Genomic DNA, 15,029 nt, shown 5'->3' with positions numbered 1-15,029 from the left:
TATTAAATATTTTATAAACGAGTAAATATTTTTTTTTAATACTAAGCTGTTCCAGTAACTTAATCAATTTAGGGCAAGATAGTTTTGTTTATTATATAATATGTCAGCGACAGAAAAAATAAGCATTGTGAATCTTATATTTTTAATAATTTTTTTTTTTAGCCATATCTGACGAATTCTTATTTCCAGCAAATTTCTATCATTTAATTTTCTTAAATAAGAATAAAATAATACATTTTTGAAAGTTAATTTCTTGAAAAAATCGAATGATTGATCTACCAAAATTCTGATAGAAATTTCAACTGTTAAAAATAAGAAAATGTAAGATAAGTGTGGAAAACTATTGGAACAGTCTGATAAATATATAAATCTATGCTATAAGTAAGCTTGTCAGCTGGCTGTTGTTAATCGAGTGAGTGGGGAATACCGCTAATGTACGAGTATCCTCATATCAACTTCAATATAATACTATCCCTAAACATAGAGGACGCTAGAGAGTTGGGATTAATACTTTTAGGCGCTGCTGCTGGAACGTTCGGTGTGTGCGGAATTCAGGAGATCTCCGGAACGTGTTTCGTGCGCCACCTGCTCCACTTCAATGTACTCCTCCTCCTCCTGGGCAGAGGGCTCCTCGGCAGCGGGTGACGGTGCCGTCTCGGACTCATAGAGCTCCTGCTTGACATGGCTCGGACTCGGGGCAAGTGGGGAACTGGCCGAGGAGCTGCGCGTCTCCTGCTTGGGTGGAATGCGTCCAGCTGAAGGAGGTGCCGGCCTCAGCTCATGGGCACGCTGATGATGCTCCAGTTCGGCACGAAAGTAGAACTTCTCGGGGCACAGATTGCAGTCATAGGGACGAGCACCGTGCTCGGCAATGTGGCTGAGGAGTCCGGCGGGTGCGGTAAAGACGGCGGAGCAGATGTAGCAATTGAAGCCACGCTGTTCGGTGCCGGCAAACGTGTGCTCCACCAGATGCTCCTGCAGTTTCTGGGCATGCGGTAAGATCATCTTGCAGAGATTGCAACGATTCTCCAGGTAGGCCGGAGCCGGAGCAGCTGCACCCACTGGAGTCGGTTCCTTGTGCCGCTTGCCATTGAGATTGTGCTTGCGACAGCATTTCTCACACAGTTTGGCTGTTTCTCCGGCACCCGGCAACGGCTCCAGGCACAGAGCACAGACCGGCTCCTGGAGGCTGCCACCAGCACTGCCACCGGGTGACTTGGTGTGGAACTTGGCATGCAGACTCAGCTCGAACTCGGAGTGCAGCGTCTGGCGGCAACAGATGCAGGCCATGGGCAGATTACCATCGCCGCCATGCTCGGTGAGATGCGCCCGGAAGGCGGCCACGTGCTCCAGCTGCTGGCCACAGTGGGCACACTTGCCGGACTGCCCCACCTTGGAGTGCTGCAGCTTGTGCTCTGCGAGAATGGCCGGCGAGGGGAAGATCTCGTCGCAAATGAGACACTTGTGCTTGCCACTCGAGTTGTGGCAACTCTTCATGTGCTGCTCCAGCTCAGCCCGCGACTTGAAGTTGCCGGAGCAATAGGCGCATCTCAAGCTGACTCCCGTCTTCAGATTGTGGGCCAACTTGCGATGCGAATGGAGTTCCGCCTCGCTGCGCAGATCCTGACGCTCGCACATGCCACAGCTGTAGTTGCCACTGGCTGCGGTGACAGCTGTGCCACCCGTGCCACCAACCGTGGACTGTGGCACATCCGGAGCAACTGCCGCCGCCGGAGACGTGGCCTTGGCCGCATACATCTCCATCAGATAGCGTTGACTCAGTCCGTACATGAGTGCCGGATGTGGTGACTGTTGTGGCTTCAGCGCACTCGTGTCCACCTGCAGCGGACTGTAGAACTTGCCACCGGGTGTGGCAGCTGCACCACCACCCGCCGTACCACCAACTGCTCCGCCAAAGAGTCCCTTGAATGCCACATTGTAGTCAATATGCAGATTGCTATTGTTGTTGGTGGCCACAGCAGCAGCGGCTGCAGCTGCCGCCAGCGGTGGCAACAAGGCATTCACATACAGACTGCCCATGTTGGGTGAACTGGCGGGTTGCTTGGCCGGCGACTCCTTGACGCCGCCGTGCTGACTCTGCATGTGCCTGTCCAGCAGGAACTCCACGTGGAAGGTTTCGGGGCACGAGGGGCAACGGAACTGACGCGCATGTGCCGCCAGATGGAAGTGCATCTCCAGCTCGGAGTTGCAAACAGCGCGACAGAACATGCACTGCAAAGGATTAGCGGGAACAGCTCCTCCTGCCACTCCCACTCCTCCTGCCACTCCCCCTCCGCCTGTTCCACCTTGATGCCTGGTCTTGACATGCACATGGAAGTCCGTATCATTGCGAAAGATCTCCATGCAGGCGCTGCAACGCAACAGCTTCGTCTCCTGGCTGTGCGCACAGGCCAAGTGGAGCTGCATGGCCATCCTCGACTCGCACAGCTCCGAGCAGAGGATGCACTTGAGCAGCGTCATCACATGCTCGCTATTCAAATGCTGCTGCAGCTCATCCGACTTGCTAAAGGATTTGCCACAGCTGCCGGCACTGCAATTGAACTCGGAGCTGGTGATCAGGAAATGGGCAACCACATGGCGTTCATATTCACTCTGCTCGGGCAGACTGAGGCCACAATGGGGACAGATCAGTTGCATGCCCTCGGCTATATGTGTCTTCAGATGATTACGGAAGCTTTCAAAGTCCGGCAAACCAGCGTTGCATTGATTGCAAAAGAAGACGCCAGGTGGCGCTTGTGGTGCAGCTATTGTGGTTGCTGTGGTTGGTGGTGTCACTGTGCGTCGCTTGTTGCTGCTCAAATCGGTGGGCAGCTCCTGTTCCGGCTTCTCCATGAGCTGCTCCCGCTGCTCCCGCTGCTCGCGCTGCTCCCGCTGCTGTGGACTGCCCAAATCCTGCTTAATCTTGGGCAGCTCCAGTGCCAGACGTGGACTGAATGTGCCCGCCGTGGCCAGACGATTGAAGTGCTCATAGTAGGAGTTGGGACTGCTCAGGCGATCCAGGTGTGTGGCACGCATGTGCTGGAACAATCCCGCGATATTCACGAATCTCATGGTGCAGTACTCGCAGCTCAACTGGAAGCCATTCGACTGCTGCGTCTCCCCATCCCCGCCAGTCGTCGTCGTAATCCTCGCCTGCTGCTGATGCTGCTGCTGCTCATGTGCCTGCTGCAGATGTGCATTCAATTGCTCCAAGCTGCTAAACTCCGTCACCTTGGGACAGTAGCTGCAACGCAGCAAAGGAGTCGGTATCGGTGTGGCTATCGGTGTCGTTGTCGATACGGGTGTGGTTGCCACCTGACCACGAACACGTTTCGGATACTCCATCCGACTCGGACTGCTGTCGGAGGCGAGTGCCAATGCATAGCGTCGCTTGTGCAGACTCCCGTTGCTGGAGATGGAGGCAGAGCCCGTGCTACGTGGACTGTAGTTGAGGGCATTAGGGTTGCCACCAGCTGCCAGTATTGCCGCATTCTTCTTGTGCTTCTGCATGTGCGAGGTCAATGCGGCCGCCGTGTTGTAGCCCCGGTTGCACATGCTGCACTGGAAGGGCTTCTGGATGTCGTGGGTCTTCATGTGGATCTTCAGATGGTCGCTATAAATAAAATGGCAAGAAATTCCGAATTTATAGCGTGATGAATTAGCTAAAATTTATGCTATAGCTAATCATTATCATTATTCCCTATATCTTATATAATTTATTATAGAAAGTGAAGAAATCTCGAGAGTTCAGTTAGGACTAATTTACCTCTTTCTCTATCTTATGTATAGAATGTGAAGAAATCAAAAATTCCTTCAAGGCTGCAAACCACAAAAATTTTATTAAAGTTTCGGTTCGACGGTTCAACCCATAGAGCAAGACTTAGGTTTGGTTCGCGAAACGGTTTATGTACCACCTGAACTCTAGGTTTTGGGTTCGAACCTCGGTTCACTTTAATGCGAAAATATATTTTTATTGCTTGAACTTTTTCTTGACTTTTTAAATCAGTTAAATTTTGAATTAAAAAAAGTTATAATTTTGATAACAACCTAAATTTATTTAAAGATTTTAATATGACTTGTCTTTATCCGAAATCTCAAATACTTGAGTAATATTAGAAAACCATAAAATTATTGTAATTATTTTATTTTGTTTCGAACCGAACCTTTCGCTGGGTAAATAATTTCAAGGGTTCGCTTCATAATCAGGATCACGCTGATTTAAATTCCGAACCGACCGGTTCTGCGAGGTTCGGTTCATAATTCGGTTTGCAGCCTTGTTATAAAGTTAAGTTAAGAATAATCTAAAGATGAGCTAAAGATCTTTCTTCACTTCTTGATATCTAATCTATAGAAAATAAAGATATCAAGAGTTAAATATAGTACAGAGCTAAGTAAATTTTAGGTTATATATCAACTAGAGATCTTTTATCTGCCGTTTTATCCTTATATAAAGTACATTTTACTGAATTAGCTATAATTATTTTTCCTTCTAATTAATTTTCTTTTAGACTTTATTGAAGGTGTAGAAATCGAGTGAAAATATAGTGGTTTAATTGGAATTTTTAACTTGCGTTGAACAATATTTTAGAGTTTAAAATATAAACTAATATAACTAATTCTACATTTCCTTTCTTTTTATATACATATGTAAAATATGAGTTGAGAAAATTAAAAATTGAAAAGCTGTAAAATATAGAAAGGATATATCTCTGGGCTGCACTTTACAATATCTAATCGTAGATCTTTTTCACATTTTCTGTCATTATTACTTGGGTAGTTTAGCTACAGATCATTTATATGATTTGTAGATATCATGCTCTATACTTCCACTTACCTTCTGGAAAAAGCGGCCTCGCAATGTGGACACTTGTAGTTCCTCTCGTTGGTGTGGAGCTTCTTATGACGATCTCGGGAACGTTTGTGCTTGAATAACTTGGCGCAGTATTCGCATTTGAAAGGCAAATGTTCGGCATGGCTCTAAACAAAGAGAGAGGAAGAGGGAGAGAGAGAGAGAGAGGGAGTAAAAGAGAGAGAAATTATTATTAGCACAAGTGTTTTTATTTTTTTGTTGCAATCTGAGCAATGATATCTGCCTGCTAAAGCCCCAAACAGACTCTCGAATCCCGGGAGACTGACTAACCCTATTTGAAATTCTTAGAAGGCGCGTCGTGTCGTCAACTGTCGTGTCGAGTCCAGTTAAAAGACTGCGATTCCTCGACTGAATTTATTGCTGCACTGCAGCGTTGACTAAATCTCAATTTCTGAATCAGAATCTTCAAATCTGCATACCCAAAAGGGGACAAAGAGAGGGGGGGACAATTGGACAACTGGGCACATGCGGTTCGTAGGTGGCTTCTGGACAAAAATCATCTAAATGCGCAACGCAACTGAATGAGTGAGAGAGAGAGAGAGAGAGAGGGAGAGGGAGAGATATAGCGAAAGACAGAGAGAGAGGGGAGATACGAAACACACCCGCAACCGGTTTGTGTTTTTGGGTTCTTTGGCGGTCGGCCGACTTGTCGTCTGGTCGGTAAAGTCACTTTGAAGTGTAGCGAAAATACAAACAAACAAAAAATTAGCCCATTTGTATGCAGCCCCCCGTGTTGAGTTGGCTTATTGCACAATATGAGCCAAGTTAGCCAGGTTAACACCACGCCAACCGTCCAAACATTCTCGTGTTGCTTATGGTTTTTTAAACTGTCGTGCAAATCATCATCAACATCATCAACATCATCACCATCAGCATATCCCAGTAGTTGCTACCCCTCACCATCTTCCTCTCTTCATTCCTGCCCCACAAGATCAGACAGACGCTAGGATCAAAGCCGGCGCTACATGTTAGGCCCCTGGCGATAAACATCGGCTTGGTAGTAGTCCTAAACACAGTTGCAATTGGGTTAACATGTTGCTGATGTCATGGGCGTTGGCTTCAACAACCACATTCACAACAACAACAACAACAACAACCACAACCATAAACAGGATGACTCTTTCCAAGCCAAGTGGGTGAGCAAGAAGACTACGTGTTTAGCGGAATCGCTACCGAATCTCAATGGAATGCTGAAGAAACTGGCTGCCTATAAAGATAAAGATCCAATATACCCATAACCAACCAGACTTTCTAGCTTCAAGAAATTTATTCATAACATCAAAAAAAAGCTACAAAAATTTGAAAATGAGATGTGCGAAAAAAAATTCGCATTAATAAATAATTTAACTAATTTAAAATAGCGAAAATAAAATAAATCGATAGTTTCTGATTGTAAAAATGGAAATTAAATGTTAATTTGTACTTGTGTGCATATTTCTCTGCTTTCTAACTTTCTTCATTATTTGAATATTTGTCATTTCTTATTTTTATTAATTTTTATTATTCTTTAATTAAATATCCTATGATTATCTAAAATTTTCAAAAATTATTTTTTTTTTCCAACTATTATTTCTTATTTTTTTATGCATACATGCATATCATTAATCTTTTGTTTCCTATCGTTTTAGTCCATCCACACTTCTTTCTTAATCTTTTCTTTCTTGTTCTTTTCTTTCTTTAATTTTTGCAATTTTGTTCTTTCTCTCTAATACTGATTTTTTAATTATCTTATTTCTCTTTTTTACTTTAATATTTACAATCTATTTTATTTTAATTTTTTTTTTAAATTACCCAAATTTTAATCTTTTTTCTTGTTCTATTTATTTTAAATTTAAATTATTTCATATTCTACATATAACCCAGTTAAATTTAGTTTAAAGCTTTTTTTTTTAATAAATAATCGAATAATTTCTTTTCCATATTAATTTTAAACTTTTCTTTAGGACTTTCTATTTTCAATTTCAATGATTTCCTCTTCTACAAACTATTTTATCGATATTCCGCCCCAGCCTGACACTGAATATTCTCATTGCCAATTAACCAAACCAATTCACAACATGCAACATCCTACATCCAACCTCAATCTTAATTTGAACGTCAACCTGAACCACAACCACCCAAAGCAAAGACTTGTAAGCGCCTTAGACAATGTCAAGCGAGTAATTAACCCTTTGGCATAGAGTGTCACCCCATTGTAACCCCATTCAACCAACCTAAATGGGAAATGCGGAAAAGTGGAAAAGTGGAACTCACCTGGACGTGATGCTTCAAGTAACCGAGTCGCGGAAATGATTTATCACAGAACTGACACTGATAGGAGCCGTCGCCTCGACTCTTAATGCCCTCGCCTGTCAACTTATCAAACTTTGTGGCTGCACCATGTCCTCCTCCTCCTCCTGCTCCTGCTCCGCCTCCTGCTCCAGCTCCTGTGGGTCCTGTGAGCTTTGCTTCCTTATTGATTTTGCGCAACTTGTTGGCAATTTTCAGCGCCTGCTGATGATGATAATGATGATGATGATGATGCAAATGAGCGGGTCGCTTTATTTTGGCTGGCTCCCGCTCCCTCTCCCTCTCCCTCTCTCGCTCCTCATCAGCAGCTGTTGCCGTGTCCCCATTCGCCTTGTCCTGCTCAGAGCTAGGATCCTCACCAGCAGCTGAGAGCTGTGGATGCGAATGTGGATGTGGATGCTGTGAGTTGGGCGTCAATGTGCCGTCCGAGATGCTCGGCGAGTAGCTGGAGGAGGTGTGTGTGCTGTACATATCTGTAATGAGTGTGGACAATAGATGGAAGGGGGGCCATTAAGATGGGCATTGCAATTAAGATCATGTCGTGTGGGCAGCGACTGCATCCTTATTAGCTAGGCGGCATTGCGGCTTCTCTCTGTGACTAAGACAGGAAATCAACGACGGCCATCAAATGCTCGACTGCGACTTAATTCAATTAACATGCAACGTTTGGTGTTTGGCCACCTCCACCCCAAACACAAAGTGATCCAATTCATCCAATTCCCTCCATCCTCCTCCCTCCTCCTTCCTCCGGAGTGGCTGTAAATGAGCCTCACGTTTGTTTCATGCAAACTAATTGCGCTTTCTGTACTTAAGAGCATTTTAATTACAAGATCTGCCACTTGACGCCTCACACAGGCACCGCATCGGGCAATGAGGGTCACTCCACCACATACACTGAGAGAACTAATTGTAAACTCACATATGCACACCAATAATGAGGATGTTCAACAGACAAACAGAATAATTTAATAATCTTAGATTATTAAAGCTAATATTTTAATTGAAAAATATTAAGTAGTTTATGCACGATAGCCTGAAAAATTAAAATTAAACCTTATAATTTACTGATTGCTTGAAAAAGAGAAGTTCTTAAATAAAAGAAAACTATTTTTTATTAGCATATTCAAGTTAAAAATTAATTCATGCTTAAAAATCTTCCCAATCGTTTAACTAAGATCTTACAGTTTAAAGCATAGCTAAAAAATTCATATTTTTTTTTATATTTCAAATGAATTATATTATTGAAAACCCTTTTTTTTTAATTCAGAAATGAGTATTTGATTTTAGGAAATACATTTTAATGATTTAGACATTAGATTTTAATTTATAATCTCAATTTCATCAGTTTTGTATTGTAACAATAAATGTTCAAGTAAAATAAAGCTTTTTTGACCACTGTATTTGATTCCAATCAAATTTCAGAATGAGCTCGAGCATTTTTAAATTTTTTAAATATTTGGAGTGTTTCTTTCAGTGTAGAGACAGCTACTTCGATATGGTTGCTTATCTATAACCACGCGCCAAGTGTCGTCGGGTTTTTTGGTTCACTTTCCGTTTTGGAAAAACTTTAATTAAAGCTAATTGTGTCTGATCCGTCTGCATCTGTATCTGTATCTCTAACTAGCTACTTGTACCATGTACATCCATGTATCTATTGTGGCAATGTATCTGTTATTGTTTTGGCTGCCGTCGCTTAAACTCTGAACTCTGTAGAGTGAATGCCGCTTGGCAGCTCCTCAAACTAATTTTGTTTTTAATTGGGAAACATGAAAATACTACATCAGTTTAATTATTGTTGTAAATTGGACAGTTTTCTTAGGCTTTCGTCTCTTAATTAACACTTTAAAGTTCCTTGGGTCAAAGAAAGTCGAAAAGAGATTGAAAATCTCTTGGCGTTTTGATTGAGTTGAATGAAGATAGATCTGCTTGAAGGGGTTGAACTGATTTCAGCTAAGAATGAAATCTTCTGGGGTCAAGAATAGTGTTGTAAATGGATGTAATACAATTAATATGGATGTCGGAAGATAAACAGAAATTGTACAGAATGAAAGCTAAATTGATTTATGCGAATTTCAGTATATTGAAAAAATGAATATATTTCATTCTTTTATTATTAACTATTCGACCAATTGTTAATATAGTTATCGACTTGTCTGATAAAATAAAGTTGACAAGATATTGAAAATCTTAAATTAAAATCTCAAATATTACGTATTTGGAAAATAAAACTACTATTCCAGAAATCTTTTCTTCAATTATGCAGTTATCATGCAAATTTATAAGGTTTTTTTTAATCATCTCATTAATAGCTGGTTCATTAGATTCAAGAGCTCTTTTTTTTTGTTGTTATTACCGTTATTTGAAATCTCCTTTGTGGCTTGAATCTTTTCAATTAAATTCTCCAAACGCGAACTGGGACCGCGATATAACATCTTTAAAGCCATCATGGCATTGTCATCAATTAAACAATTAGATAAACAATTGTTTCAAACAACTAATTAACTAAGAATTTGCACTAAACATTTGTCACTAAACTTAAAGCTTTATTAGATTTTTGTATTATTTGTTATAATTTTAAGCGTCACATTTAAAATGCAATGCAATGGAATTTTAATTTGAATTTTCAATTAACACTGACACCAAACGACGCCAAAGGATCGAAGTCGTTGTTGCTGTTGTTGTTGTTATTGTTATTGTTGTTGTAGCGCGTGAAACGACAGTGAGGACGTCCAATTGCCGCGAGCACCAAAATGTGACTAAATCAGAGCCAAGAGCCAAGCGCCGTAGGAAACCCAAACATACAACAGCAAAAGCAGCAGCCGCAGCAGCAGCAACTGAAGCAGAAGCCGACGACGTCTCTGTTGCCGTCGCATCGTTTGAGCAACGGGCGTCAACGCCTATAAAAACAACAATTTGAGCGCTTGGCGAACCAGTTTCGCCGAGCCACTATGGTCCGGATGAAGATTTTTTAGGAATAAATTAATAACTCGAGAACGAATAAAGTTTTTTTGGTCTAGTCTTTTGCATTGGGTCTATGATATAAATACGCAAATGGCCTAGAAAAGTGGGCGTGGTGCCGCCTTTATGTTCGATTTTGCGATATTTAAATTTTTTGTTTTTCAAGCTATCATGACCAAACTTACAGGTTAGGCGTGTTACTATGCCCGTAACGTGTTGGCAAAATTTCATTCAAATCGGACAACTATATCATATAGAAATAATAGGAATTATCAGTCGAAAAGTAATTTTTTTTCTAAAAACGCTATTTTTTTCCAAAATATCTGACCAAGCTGATCGTATATAAGTGATATTATGCTACTGACATTCTGACCAACATATATCAAGATCGGAATACTATCATTTATAATGTCATATTGTTCAAATTGTTAAAATCGGTCGTGAACTGACTTTTTGTATGAAACAAGAAATTTTTATTTTTTGTCGATTGTAAAGATTTAACATTTATTCAATACGTAAACACAAGTTTTTGTAATTTTAGCCAATGCGCCCATTAAAATAAGCCAAAAAATCATAATTTTGGTCATTTTGTCTCATGTGTTGTCGGCACACTTTAAACGAATACGCATTTTATAGCGTGAGGTTAGCTGAAATAAAGTGAAATTGTGAAAAATGCGCAAAAATGCGCAACTTGAGCTTAATAGAACAATTTTAGAATTGATCAATCTTCAAAATGCATATAGTCACATTGCTGACAAGTGCTGACAAAATTAGTTATATCTTATTAAAGATAAAATTTAATTGAAAAAATTTTTTTTCGTGGCTAGTTTTTAAATTACAGATGGCAACGTATAGCATTTTGATTTTAAGCAACACAGATATATAAACACAAAATACAAACCACAATGAATATAATCCATGATAAATTTTGTTAATAAAGCTTTTAAGTACGTGCTGTAAGAGAATTCAAATTAACCTTAAAAATGCGCATATGCGTTTCATGTGCTCTTTGTTCAAATGAACTCTGTTCAACAGCTGATTGCTGAACAGTGTTGAGAAATGTTAAGATTTTAGCTATGCAACATTTGAGCTTGATGTGTTTTGAATAAATCGCCATACAAATATCGGTACTTTGAACATGTTTATAAAATGACTTAATTCCTAAAAAATCTTCATCCGGACCATAGTGCGAGCGCATGCGTGTCTGTGTGTGTGAGCTGTCATTGCATTGGTATGCGTGTGCGAGTGTGTGTGTGTGTGTGTGTGCATGTGTTGGTGCCTTGCCTTTTGGGATTCTCGCCCCAAGCACTAGGCGTCGGCGTCGCTGCTGCGCTGCTGGCAAATGAGAAGCAGCAAAGCAAAGCATTAAATGGCGCCCCACACAAACACACACACACGCACACACAAACGTAAGCCATGCGTGAGCGAGTGAGCGCAAGCAGCTGAGAGAGAGAACACGTCATGTATTGGTCTCTCTGCATGTGTGAGTGTGCTTGTGTGTGTTTTGCTGTTTATGTACAGTGTAAAGCCAGGCAAAAGGCGGAGCATGGGAGCCCCTGTGGTGACGCTGTCACATTGGGCGTTCATTTCGCTTGTGGGAGAGAGTGCAGCGACTGCGGAGAGGCGACGGCTGGGCAGAAGTGGTACACAAACATGGGAAGTGGGGAGTGGGCAGTAGATTGGAACACTCTGTGTACCTTTGATATATATTTTATTTATGTGCGCATAAGAAATGCAAATTAGCCAAATGTCAGATGATGATGTGAAGCTTTTCGAAAGTTTTTCTTGATTTCTATTTGCTTCATGCTCTTTGTCTTTCTACCATTATTTTTTAGCAGCCTAATAGTTGAAAAGTTGAAAAAGGTTTTTCTGTTTGTTGAAAGCAAACTTGGTGCACTTAGTTTAAGAGGATTTATGGTCTGTGGATAGAGCATTACACCATAATGCAGTTTATGCTCTGTAATTACAAACAAGAGTCACTTTATGAAGTTGAAATTTAGAAGTGTTTTCCATTGTAAAGAGTTTAAATTTTAAAGTATACAAAACGAATATTAATTTTTAAATAGCCGAACAAGTGTAATTTTTAACTATATAATGTAGTTACTTTTGGATTGCACACCAATCTACTGTTAAATATCTGGAAATTGGTAAAATTTAGACCGAAATACAAATTCATTATGTTTGATCTTCTTAGATTTTATAGTGCTCAAGACTTATTAAATAAAAGTAATAACTAAAATTTTATGGAAATTTGTTATTTATTAAACATGAGGGAGTTATTTTGATAATTAAATATACTGAGAATATTTTTTTTAATTTCCATATTATCTACACAACAATTTTTCTTATGATACAAACTTATTGAAAACTTTATTCCTACATTTTAACAGATAATTTATCAAATGTCGAGTAAGCTATAATTTAGAATTCTTTGAGAAAAAAAAACTGTGATTTTCATTAAATTACTCATATATAAGTGTAAGTCCCCTACTTCGTAGTCTTCTTTTTCACACCAATTTTATTATCAAATTTATTTTCAGCTCAACAATCATTATCTACCAATCAATTCAATTTGTCCCTACGTGAATTAACAAATAAAGCAAACACGTCACAAATTCTGTCAATAAACCGCCAACAGAATTGACACAAAATGGTAAAATGCGCAGGTACAAAAAAATAGTCAAAATATGCAAAAAGGCAGCGAACACGTTTAAGCCATTAGCGCTGAGAGCCGCAAATGTCGCCCGTCAATATGGCAGGGCAAATTGTGGCCAACGTGTGGCAGGACAACGAGTGCAGCAACAAGGACAAAGCCCGTAAAAGGCGTACAAAAATAAAGGCAGTCTCCACAGGAGGCACGTTGCAGGCTGCAGGCGGCAGGATGCACCACTAAAAGCCAAATTAATTATGCATACAATGCCAGGCAGCAGCAGCAGCAACAACAACAACAACAGCAATCAAGTTTTTTTCTGCCGCCTGTCAACAGCAGACGTCAGCACGCCCACAAATTCCTCTCCCCCTACCCCCATCCTCCCCGCTGTCCCTCCCTTGTGTTCACTTTATCAAAAACTATTGAAGCAATTAAAAAATCACTTTACACATTAGCAGCTTTTGAATTTTGTGTTTGTGTATTTTTTATACGCGCTTTGCTCTCTGATTGGCCGATGCTTGCAGCCAATGGCGTTTGCTCGCTGCGCTGCCGACGCATGCGTCGGTGTTTGAAGCGAGACAGCAGTCTATACGCGTGCTGCTCTCTTGCTTATTTACTGAGCAGCCGTTGGGCAACTCTGGCAGCTCTTAAGAGCGCTGCTTACATACACACACACATATGTATACATTTATTGACAGCGCTGTCGATTTTGGATTTGTTTGTATTTTCTTTTTGTAATTGCAGCTTTCGCTGTGCTAATTGCGGTTATGTGTTGTTGTTGCTGCGTGTGCGCGAGTTTGTCGTTTGAGTCTTTGGTTTGAGGTTAGCAGCTACCAACTGTGAATTTTCTTAAGATATTTTTTGTTAAATTGTTGTCGGTAAACAAAGGACATTGCTAGGATTTAAGCTAACATAACCAAAGAATAAATTACACGTCATTACTTTTTTGCTGAATATATACATTTAATTTTAAAAAAATCAGGAAAAGAATTTAAAAAAAATAAACAAATTATTTTAAATATATAAGGAGATTTTTCTTCAATGTACATTTCATTTAAACATTTCTTGTTACAATAGGTACACATTTTAGTGGTTCAAACTGTCTATCCCTACATTATCAATTCCCAGTAACTACAAAAATAGCTCAGCTAACCGCTTTTCTTACATATGTTAACCACTAACCCAAATATCAATTAAAAATTTCAATCAATCGGATAATTGCGATACCTTTCTTACAAACTTTTTGTAATTTTTCAATGATTTTCACGTAAACCCACAAATTACATTAAATATGTAATGATGTTCAGCCCATCAATCTGTAGCAAACTGAAACTGAAAACCAATTAACTTTAATTTAGCGCCTTAAATTTTTAATGTTTTATCTGGGAAAAATGTCAAAACAAAAACAATTGCTCCTTCCCTCAGTTGGCTGGTTTTCTTCAAAAAAGTTTCTCTAATTGTAACAAGAAATTTCGAAATGTGAAATCCTAATTGCTTTTCCATTCAAATTCAAAGCTAATCGTTTTTTAGTGTACCAAAATTGTACAAATTTTGGAACTGTTGAAAAATCCAATTGCAGTTTAAAAATGCAAAAGTTTTCCCTTCGTTTGAGTAGGATTTTTGGCTCTTCTTCTTCTTTTTCCCTGCCGTTGTTTTTGTCTCTCTGTTAATTACGTTTGAGTGACAGTTTTGTGACAGGCGCTGGCAGAGACCACGACAACGACCACGATGGGCACGAAGCCCAACGATTGGAGCTGGGGGTTGATATCTTTCGGTTATTTTTTGTAAGGGTATGAGTGTGGTACGGTGGGTGAAAGGGTGTTCAGGTGAGTGCGCCCTGGCAGTGGTGCGATCCTTAGTTTATCCTTTTTTGATACCCTTTTAGGTAGACACTGCCTTGGGGTATATTGAATAATGAACATTTAAACATGTTTGGTTTTCGTTACAGCATGGAATTTTTATATTTTATTCTTAATCTCTCATTTATTTAGTATTTCAAGAAGAAAATTTGAACATTAAATCGTTAAAATATATTATTTTTAATATTTCATCCAATTCTCTCATTTATTTTGCGTTAAAAAATAGACTTTTAATTTAATATTTAAAAAAAAAAAAACATTTACATATTATATTTGAAAATGAAAAAATCTTTTTTTTGTGAACAGTAAAATTTTGTATAAAATTTAAAAATCTTTTAAAATTGTTATTTTTGTGAAGCTAAATAAGTCTATATACCAAAAGATTCAAATACAAGACTTTAAA

The 15,029-nt window shown here is 39.8% G+C and overlaps 1 protein-coding gene across 1 annotated transcript in view; it reads right to left on the bottom strand.

Annotated features, from left to right (window-relative positions):
• Positions 1–513: 513 nt before the first annotated feature.
• The window catches only part of LOC117782929 (zinc finger protein 423 homolog), a 37,854-nt gene continuing 23,338 nt past the window's right edge, over positions 514–15,029 (bottom strand). The window contains exons 5-7 of the mRNA XM_034620029.1: positions 7,124–7,632; positions 4,835–4,977; positions 514–3,613 (exon numbers count right to left, since the gene is read on the bottom strand). Coding sequence (XP_034475920.1) covers positions 514–3,613; positions 4,835–4,977; positions 7,124–7,632 — 3,752 coding nt within the window. The remainder of the gene's footprint in view (positions 3,614–4,834; positions 4,978–7,123; positions 7,633–15,029) is intronic.

Source organism: Drosophila innubila (genome assembly GCF_004354385.1).
Source record: "Drosophila innubila isolate TH190305 chromosome 2R unlocalized genomic scaffold, UK_Dinn_1.0 1_C_2R, whole genome shotgun sequence".
NCBI classification, from domain to species: Eukaryota; Metazoa; Arthropoda; class Insecta; order Diptera; family Drosophilidae; genus Drosophila; species Drosophila innubila.
The sequence above is the reverse complement of the archived record's forward strand: the minus strand, read 5'-3'. Positions and strand labels throughout refer to the sequence as shown.